This window comes from Passer montanus, unplaced genomic scaffold (assembly GCF_014805655.1).
Source record: "Passer montanus isolate IOZ18808 unplaced genomic scaffold, ASM1480565v1 scaffold61, whole genome shotgun sequence".
Classification (NCBI taxonomy): Eukaryota; Metazoa; Chordata; class Aves; order Passeriformes; family Passeridae; genus Passer; species Passer montanus.
In genome coordinates, this window is record NW_024371149.1 from 301,634 (window position 1) to 312,305 (window position 10,672).

At 39.9% G+C, this 10,672-nt stretch overlaps 1 protein-coding gene and 1 long non-coding RNA gene across 2 annotated transcripts in view; one reads left to right on the top strand and one right to left on the bottom strand.

The window, feature by feature from the left end:
• Positions 1-6,942, top strand: part of ZCCHC24 (zinc finger CCHC-type containing 24) — a 108,064-nt gene extending 101,122 nt beyond the window's left edge. Inside the window, exon 4 of the mRNA XM_039727260.1 lies at positions 213-6,942. Within this exon, the coding sequence (XP_039583194.1) occupies positions 213-326 (114 nt within the window). The 3' untranslated portion in view covers positions 327-6,942. The remainder of the gene's footprint in view (positions 1-212) is intronic.
• Positions 1-9,897, bottom strand: part of LOC120510907 — a 96,396-nt gene extending 86,499 nt beyond the window's left edge. The window contains exons 1-2 of the long non-coding RNA XR_005629618.1: positions 9,850-9,897; positions 9,056-9,176 (exon numbers count right to left, since the gene is read on the bottom strand). This is a non-coding gene — a long non-coding RNA (uncharacterized LOC120510907). The remainder of the gene's footprint in view (positions 1-9,055; positions 9,177-9,849) is intronic.
• Positions 9,898-10,672: the final 775 nt, after the last annotated feature.

The following is a 10,672-nucleotide window of genomic DNA, read 5'->3' on the forward strand; positions in this document are numbered from 1 at the left end:
AACACTGACATTAAATTGGAAGGTCACTCTGAACCAGTGTAGAGCTGAAGGGCTGCAAAAAATCACTCCATACCTTCAGGAAAGAAACATAGTACTTTTTCAATTACCAGTACAAAGCTCACTTAGGGCATAAAAGTAGACTTCTCATCCTTAATAAAGAGTAACAAGGACAAAACATTAGATCTAATCTGATTTCCTTCCTGCAACTGCAGAGACCCCTGGAAAAGCCGGACGGCCTGGATGTGTCAGACCAGAGCAAAGAACATCCTCAGCATCTGTGTGAGAAGTGCAAAGTTTTGGGCTACTACTGCCGCCGAGTGCAATAAACCGTCAAAGTGGCCTCTTCCCATCCCCATCATCCTTAGAGATTCTCTGGCAGCATGTGATCAACAGCAGCACAACAGATCAAGATAAAAGCTAAAAGAATTGCCAATATTGCCTATCTAATAATATGCCTTACCATTAATAGAATGTAACATTTCTCCTGTGCATGTGCATGCATGCAATAGGTATTTACAGGACTATGATTTGTATACATATATATGTAAATTTATATATGTACACACATAAGGTGTTACTGATGATGTTCACTACAGAACTACAGTTACAGGTTCTGCTGATTGTTTACACAGACCCTATATCACAGCCAGGTGAAATGAAGTACTTTTCAAAAGGCAAGGAATAATATTCACAAGGAATATTTGTTACATGTATGGCTTTTGCAGAGATTCAGTAACTGTGGGGCCACTAATTGTAAGCACTCACCCACAACACAATCACTATTCTTATTATATGACAAGACAAAGGAAGATGAAACAAGCCACAGCATAAAAGGGGAATTACTGCTTTCCCAGTTTTAGGAAGTCTTAAGAGTTTTGTGCTGCTGATTTCTTGGACTTTTTTTCTATTTGTTACCATCTCTTGGGCAGGGCTTAGACAAAATAATTTTTGCAGGACATGGAAAAAAAAGTGAATAATTGTTTGAGGGGTGTGGGTTGGGTAAGAAGGGAATGCCATAAGATTCCAAGAGGTTTTTGGAGGAGATAAAATTGGCTTGCTTATGCAACTACCAGATCCTTTTCTTGTCATATAAACCCACTGACATGGCCCCTTCTATGTGCATGGCCTGTTCATTAGGCCACAAGCACACTAAATTTACTATGAATAAGGGGATAAGAATACTTAAAACTGACCCCAATACCCTTAACTGAAAGATTAGCCAAACTTACTATTTATAGTAGTTTAAAAGCCACTTTCTGGAAATATTTTTATGTCCTGTTTTCTACTATAGAAATTTGTTATAATATGAAACATGTTAGCCATAGGGGTGTTTTAAGGCATGGAGAACACTCTATATATAACCCTCTTTCTTTATGTCTTCCTGAAGAAGACCCACATACCTGGGTAGAAATTTAGGAATTATATTTCATTGTCCCATTTCAGGTAGAACTTTGCACAGGGACAGCTTGCTGCAAAGAACATCTCGTCAGGGATTGGCAAATATAAACTGAAAGTACCTCGAGATAGTATCATGTTTGTATGGCTACGTCAGAGTACATTGGCAAAAGGACACAACAAGCAATTAATTTGTAGCATTCACTAAAAAAATTAGATGACTGTTTGAGGTGGGGGGGGTTTACATCAGCAATTTACATTTTTATGAAGTTTCCTTTAGGGAGATTGATTTGTGTGAATGATACTTAGAGAAAACACTTTAAATCCTAAATAACTTGATGTGAACTAAATGTGTTCTGAGGACTAGTTCTGTAATGCAGAGACAGTGGGGGGTTTATGCCAAGTGATAGCAGGGTGTTACCAGTATGTCAAGACAAGCTCTTATAAAGAAAGTGGAAAACTTATCACAAGCATTCACCTGCTTTGCTGTAAGCAGGGCAAAATTGCATCTGCTTGTTTGGTGGGAGTGGCAGGTACATCTCTTGCAAATGCCATTATTTACGGGCAGCCCGAGTGCCCCGGCCTGCTGCTCACAGCAATGGACAAGCATCCTGACTCCTGGCTTCTGACCACAGCTCTCCCATAGCTCCCTGATTCTGGGCAAGTCACAAGATCCTTCTGGACCTCAGTTTCCCCAGCTGCAAAAAGGGGGTAATAATACTTTAGCATACCTACCTCACAGGAGAGTTGTGAGGTTTACTTAATATCTCTTAAGTGTTTTGGCATCACTGGATGAAAAGTGCTATGTAATGCTAAAATATAATTAACTAAATTAATCACTTGGAAACTACTTTTGCCCAGTTAGCAACTCCAACTAAAATAGCTGAAAATAATGTTATTGAAAGTAACACTAATAAACAGTTCAGTTGCCTTAGTGAAGAGATGCAGTTTTAGCATTTTGAAATGCAAACACATTCTTTTGCACAGATCCACAAATTAACTTAGAGACAAATTCTCTCAACAAAGATACTAATCTGTCTATACAAATAAGAAAATACACAAGCAAATCTAGGGGTGGATTTTCTAAGCTTGACCTCTAGGATTAATCTCAATCGTTTGTTTCAAGCATGAGTAATTTTGAAAGAGCAGCTTTTTAAACCAGATCTATTTTTTCCTCTTGAGCACTTAATAGTACAGGAACAAAAAAAAAAAAAAAGACCTAGATGGTTCACATCTAGCTAAAGAACATGTAGAAAAACCCCCTTAGATGAAGATAAGGGAAAACGTTATTTTATTTTCTTCCTGAAACTAAGGTGTTGCTATCAAACATTTTGTTCAGCACTGAAATAATCTCCCTGTTATGATAACCACTAAAATCAGTAAAATAGCACAACTCTTGATATAGCTGTATCACTATATCACACACCAGCAGGTTCTGATAAAAAGCTGACTAAAAGACACTATTATAAGCATTGGTATTTTCATTACAGTGCCCTATTAAGAATTGTTTATCCAGATTCAACACTGCAGGGCAATGCCTTTAGCTTATGAATTTGTAGATTGTACTAAAAACACACGTGACCTACTTTAACACAATGTCTATAGGTGTAGCACAATAATTCTTGAGAGCACACTTATGAGAGTTCAGTATTTATATTATTCATGTGTTCCTAGGCAGAAGACATATAAAGTATTAAAGTGATACTTAGCACATCTGTAACAAAGAGGAGAGCAGATTTCCCCGTGCCCCGGCGCTGGGGGAAAGCAGATGAAGAGCACAAGGTGTGAAAAGCAAGGGGGGACACTGCGGTGCTTTGTGCTGCCCAAGGCGGAGGCGCAGATCTGGCAGCGCGGGTGGCAGCGGGCACCGGGTCCCTGCACAGGCTGAACCCCTGCCTGAAGCCGGCCCGGGCAGGGCAGCAGCGCCGAGCTCGGCCGGGGCATCCCTCTGTCCATCCCCGCATGGCAGCAATGCCGAGCTCGGCCGGGGCATCCCTCTGTCCATCCCCGCATGGCAGCAATGCCGAGCCCGGCCGGGGCATCCCTCTGTCCATCCCCGCATGGCAGCAGCGCCGAGCTCGGCCGGGGCATCCCTCTGTCCATCCCCGCATGGCAGCAATGCCGAGCTCGGCCGGGGCATCCCTCTGTCCATCCCCGCATGGCAGCAATGCCGAGCCCGGCCGGGGCATCCCTCTGTCCATCCCCGCATGGCAGCAATGCCGAGCCCGGCCGGGGCATCCCTCCATCCCTCCCCGCATGGCTTGGCTGCCGGATTGGAGCTTTGGGCTCGAGCATTCGCTCCACAATCGAGTCTGTGCAGTGGGAGGTGCTGGAAAAACACATCCACATAATTGTGAATAGCAGCTTATGACCATTGGCTTTTAGTTAGTGGCGCAGAAGGGACATTTCTGAGTTCTTATTTCAAAGGGAAAAAAGGACTATTGATTACAAAATATAGATTATTTCTACTCCCTCCCCACCCGAAGGTAATTCGCCTATAGATGTAACCAGCTCTCTCCAAACCAGAAAAAAAAAGTGAAGGTGCAGATTTTTGAGTGGAAAACTGAGGAATTGATTTATCTTTTAAAATTTAGTGACTGCCTTCTGATGTTCTCTAACTAGCTCTGCATTGGGAGCATCAGCTAGCAATCAGTTGAAGGCATTAGTAGACAGTATTAGCAGGAGTGAAGCAAGCATCAATAAAAAGAGTTTTAAATCAATACAGGCCTCCCTAAACTGAGTATTTTTTAGGGCTGTACCTGAGAGCAGTTTGGCTCTGTGCATGTATTTGGTAAACTGGATTTTCAACCTCAGATGTTTACTGTTGACAGCCCACCAGTATAGCCTGTCCTATTCTACTTTTTTTTTAAATTTTCACCTTTTTTGAGATTTTGGTTAAACTTCCATTTATTTCTTTAAAACCAACAACAAAAAACAATCAAAATATAAACACCCCACAATCTGTTTCATGAGTTGGTCATAACATTTCATATCGAATTTGGCATTGGCACGCCTCTGGAAAAATGTTTGAATAATTTGAAAGATGTGTCATAGGTTTTTAGCTGCCTTAACCTAATGAGGCTGCAATGAAGTTATTGCAAATACTTCATTTAAAGATGAAGAAATATCCTAGTAGTTTAAAGGATGGCCCCATTTTAGCCACTTCCTACTGCTGCTACCACAGATGTAAAATGAAGCCACACAAGCAAAATTTGAGGCATTTTTTGTCTCAAAGTTGCTATTTAATGTCAGATAAATACACAAGAGTATATATTATTTCTGAAAATAGGTGTATTTTGAAGTTCCCCATTATATGGGACTTAGTTTTTAAACTAAAAATGTGAAGTTGACGTATGTCTGAGAGAAGCCTTATACCTAGAAGTATTATCTACATTTTACCTTTTTATATAACATGAAATTTAGATTATACATGGATTTTATACCTGTGACACTCTAGCATTTTTTAAAAGAAAAAGAAAAAAAGAAACCCAAAACCTACTTAAAACGTTAAAAGTTTAGAGCTTTTGGAAATATCAGACTCCATAGACTAGTCATCTTTGTCCTGCAGCTACAATGAATATTTTTTTTTTGTCCTATTCTGGATCCTAAGAGTTGTCCACTGAACAGTAAGCAATAAATCATCAACACATGTTTTTCAAGTTAAGTAGATAGACATGTATTTTCCACTTGCCTTTGCCAACATATTTTAAAATGTGATTGAACTATCCCCATAGAAAAATCATTCTTTCAGCTATCACTCCACTCCCAACTGGGCTTCCACCCATATCTCTTTCTTATCTACAAAACCAGTGCTGTCCATAGAGTTTGCTGTATCGCTCAAGTGCTCAGAGGGCTGTTTGAGATCTTAGATATAGGGATGATGGATTGTGTTTCTAGGATGAATTTCAAAGGGACAATCGTGTGCAGTTACTAGCTATAGATGATTGATATAAATGTTTACCCCTGTATGAAGTATTTTACAGTTTTACTTGCAGATGTGTATTTATCTTGAGTTATACTTGACATAGAGTTTCTTTCAATTTTTTTTTAATACTATGTGTGTATTTTGGAAACCTTTCTAGATGTTAAAATTTTTGAATGGTTACAAATATTTCTTATAATACTGAATTGTTATCGGGAAACTCTTTGCAGTAACTTTTTTGTATATATTTGAGGGCCTTTTTAAAAAAGTATTGTTTGTTTTTTGGGCAAAGTTTTTACAATTGGGAAGCTTTCAGAAGGGCCTTCCTCTCAACTAGGATACTAACAGAGGTAAGAGTTTTCTTAAGTATTTTGCAGTATTTTGCAGAACTAAGGATGTATCCTCAAGAAAATATTTATGGAAATAATTTACTTTTTTTTTTTACAATGCTTTTGTCTGTATAAAGTATGCAACAGAACTACATTAAGAAGGAAATATTGTCTACATAAAATATTATATGAAAGTTGGTACATAATTCTGACAAAAAACCTTGCAATTCTTTAAGCCATATTGTTTTTGTTATCCTTGGATGAAAATATCAGTATTAAGTAACCAGTGTATTATTCAAGTGCTTAGACTTATATGAAAATGCTTATCGGTTTATTTATGTGTATTTGGGGAACGAGTGCTAGAAAAGCTATCACTAGACATGTAGCAAGTGAGGAGCAAATAACAGTATACTGTCACTTTATGGCCTTGTGAGAGACACAAAGGTGTTGGAAGCACCGTGGAGACTCAGCTTCCAGAAACTCCGAAGCACAAGTGGTGGGTTTCAAATGGTGGCTCTTTGCTTCCCCATAACTAGAGGGGAAGAAAGTTGGTTGGGACACTGTTTAACTTGACTTTCACAACTCTTTGCAGACTGTGAGCTCAGCTATGCAGTATCATCTACAGCAATAATATCAATCAAAGGATGTAAGAGAAAAGGATTGAAGTAGATTATTGTAGGGGTTTACGTTTATTTTAATTAGAACTCATAGCAATATAGAATATGCATGTGCACGTATTCGAAGCATTTTACACTTTACATTTCATGTAGTTTGATTATATTATGAAGGATTGAGTTTTTAGTTTGATATTTTACCATGCTAAAATGGGAGGTCTGCCCAGCCCTATACTGGATTCTTGTTTCCTTTAAAAGGTTATTTAGTACAGCACTCACTGCATTGTGTAATAGTGCTAAAACTAACACTATTGTATGAATTTCTTCAGCTTTAAAAAAAACTAGCCTAACAATTATTACATTTGTTTAACTGTACTTACTGACCTTGTCAGATTCAGTTGGCAAATTGTGTAATTTCTTTTTCTGTAACTGTTAATAAACTTGTACAGCTAAAACAGACAAAACCTATGGACAAAGGCCTCAGAGGTAGCAGTTCTGTTTCAGCAATCAAGATGACAGCTTGCTCATCTGGTGACTGTGTTGCTACTGAGACTGTAAAACCTCTGTTGTGGATTGTCCATAAAATGGCATTCCGACATGTGCCTTATTTGCTGGATAGTATACAGCTTTCCTCTAGTATTCTAGCATTTTAATGCTGTATTAAAGTATTGCAAAAAACCCAGCAAGAGCGTGGCATGGTTTTCTTGAACATTCCTTCCTTTGACAATTTATTCCCAGCTGCAATGGGTTCCTGGTTGTGGCCTGGCCAGCCACAGTCTGGTTCCTGAGGAGCAAACCTGCCCTACCACAGCAGTGACCCAGACCATGGGAAGAAGACTCTCCACTGCAGTCTGGTCACATCAGGGTGACAGCTCTCCACTGCTAGTGGGACACCTCGGGTTAATGGTGCCAGCTCCTGCTTTTAACAGCCTATTCCTTCTCCAGGAAAACCTTCTATAATCAAATTACACTTGTAGCCTTTGGTTGGATAGGAAAGTTTATGTGCCAGAAAGTTGCTTTAGTGAAAAATAACATTCACCATTCTTTGCAAACACAAGTTAACAAGAACTAGACCTACTAAATGCTTGCTGTGTATTAGCAATGCTCTTCTCACACTCCCAGCCAAAGTTCAGTGGCAAGTACCTTTCTCCTGAGACTGACAATACTGTAGTGATTGGAAGTTAAAATAAGGGTGTTAAGAAATTAACTTTGGATTTTCAGTATCCTGCCTCTAACACAAGAGATCGCCTTCCTTTAAAACAAGCAGAAAATTTTTATTAGACACACCAGCACACATTTTTTTATGCCTGACATCCCTACAAAACACACTGTGTATTTGCCACTTGGAGATCTTCACCATATTGACACCATTTCTATCACACAGCAAGTCTGATTTCTGGATTGAGTCCTCATTCAGTCCACATGAGAGAGAGCAAAAACACGTCCATGTTTGTGCATTGTTAGACAATGATGGAAGAAGAGTTGACAAGGAATTGTACAGTTCTGAAGCCTTGAAAACAGTGACTATTTCATCAAATGGTGAAAGACATCCCCAGCTGAGCCCCATGGAAAGGGAAAGCACATATTCAGAACTTGTTGGTAAATTTTTGTTTGAAAAATAAAACATACTGCTCTTCACTTACAATTTGGCTACAGCACTTTCCTATAGCAAACACAAGCCATGAATCCAAGCTCAGAACTGAAATACTCCTTTCTTTTTACAGAAAACCTGGGGCTTCCCAAAAACCCACAAACACCTCAGATTTAGCACTCAACTGAGACAAGAAAACAAGCTGAGTAGAACCACAAAGTCTTAGCTCCCTATTACCACATTCTCTATGATTCCTCAAAGAAATAACACTTCCATATTTAAAATCAAAGTAGATGGACACAAACGATATGGCATCAACAAAAACAATCAAACTACTCTTGCATCATTTTTCATTGCTGAGGCATTTCCCCTTCCTGCTCTGTGTGAATGAGGTCAAGAGACCAACCCACTTGCAATGGAAGGGCCAAATGATTCCCACTCCAGGAAAATAATAGGGCTTCCATTAGCAGGGATTTCATATAACACTGATACTTTGAAATAAAAAGCTGTTTCATTATTCTTAAATGCAAACCCATTTAAACAGCACACCAAGGCTCCTACTCCTCATGTTAGTCACATCACACCAAAAGCTTCTCCTCAGATCCTCCCACTGTATAGCAGGCATACAGACTAGACCTAACATCCCAGCTAGGAAGGGGAATATTCACTGCCATATAACACAGTCAAATGTTTAAAAGGCTGCTCCTGTCTCCATACCCCTCTGCAAAACTCTGTACACAAGAGACATTGGCAAGGAAAAAGGAACCCAAAATACCAAGGGCTGAATGCTGACAGCCAGGTCTTTCCACTAAGAACTAAAGAAACCTCTTAACTGGAGCATATAAAATTCTTACTCTTGATCAGTATATGTAGTTTGTGATCCTGAAAAATAGAATGCAACATTTGGGTTTGCTTTTCTCTAGTGTTTACCTTCTGGACTTAGAGAAACAGATAATTTGTCATCTCCTGTGTGGGGACAACCAGCACTCCTTCTCATCAAGCACTTTTGTTTTACTGAAAGTAATTCAATTGTTCCTCCCCACCATCTGTATCTCAAGCACATTTCAGATAACCAAACCCAGAAAACTGATCATTATAACAAAACAGCAAAACCTCATTCAAACAACTTAGATTAATACCTCTGACAATTCTTCTGCAAGCTTTGTAAGACGTTTTGCAAATGAACATGCTGAGAAACACCTACCTCAGTCAGCCTTTATAGGGTCTTTATCCAAAGGACCAAGACTGAAGCAGAGGCAGTTGCAGTTGTGAGGTGTTAGAGCATCCCTGACGTGCAGCCCAGGGGAGCAGAGCAGCCAGCACTGCTGTGGAAGAGAACAGCACTGTGAGACAGCCCTGGCTACAGCATTGCCCAGGCACACGGCTCCAGGGCTGGTGAGACCAGGAGCAGCAGTAACCCTGGGCATTCTTTGAAAGCTTTTTGCCTATGCCATGAGCTTAGCTAAATAAAAATACAGTGGTCATTAAGTTTTTGGGGTTTTTTTTTTAGTAAGAGGTAAGAAGGACCTTATATGCCCAGTTTACCCAACCAAACTCCATGCCTGCAGAAAAAGCAAATCATAGCCAAATGCTTTATGTACATTTTAAGGGGAGTAAGGTGTAAACCAAAGATTTTCTTCTAATTGCTGCTCTAGTTTTCTAGTTTCACCAGCTGAGGCCAGAGAAGAGAATACCAGAACACCACAAGAAAGCTTTCTCTTAGACAATTTCTGAACACATCAAAGTATCAGGTATAGGCAATTTAACACTAGCCAGCTTTCCATTAAGTTTCCTTAGAGTTTTGCAACATAAGGCGGTACAACTCAATGGATTTCCAAGGAGCCAGACATACCCACTTGATTTCACCCAGCAAAACTTGAAGGAATAATACAGGAAAACACTGCAGAAATAATAGGAAGCAAGACCTCAAAACTCCCTGCTTGCAAATGAAACAATGATAAATAGACAAATACCACTAGCACAGGTTAAAAAAAATACCTCTGCTGAGTACCCTCAGGTCAAAATTCAGAGAGTTGAAACCCACAGCCCCTGAAAAGGGCCTCCTTTTTCTCTGCCTCACTTATATTGGCTACTAGCCCTGATTGCTGAGGGCTCCATCTGTGCTGGCCAGCTGTGTGGGGGGTGGGAAAGGGATGGAGGGGAATGGGGGTGGGCACCAGCTCCTCCACAGGTGCAAGCGCTTCCTGCCTGGCTGTGCCGGCTGCAGCACAAACCCGAGAGCCCTCTCCAACACTGCTGCAGGAAAAAAGAGCACAGACATCAGTGCCATCAACAGGAATCTTCACAGGCGGCTGGGAGGCAAAGGACAGTTCAGTTCACATCCAGGAGAGACAACCCTCATTTTAATGTTCGCACAGTTAACTCTTCCACAGCTGCAGAAATGTCACTAAGTAAACATTAAATACATAATAAACAGGATATACACAAATAAAGTTCACTAGACAGAATCTTGAATAGAACACGTTGAAATCAATCAATTAAAATTGCTTTCCAGCATGCCCTGCTAACGCTTCTGAATGTCTTATACAATTTGTGAATACAAAGCAATTACACACAGTAACTAATGCCTTGCCCAGCTACTGAGGTGTGGTTACTTCTTTAGATAGTTGGCTACAAGTTTTTGCATTTCTTTAATTAAACTGAAGCAAAAATGTCTGAGTTAAATAAAGACAACCACTCTCACCAACATGTTCTGCGATTTGAAGGAATGAAACTAGGTTTATTAAGTTGGGAGGTGAACAGTAATTCAGAGTAGCAAAAGCAAAACCAGACACAAGTAGCAGCTGAGTCCCTGATGCTC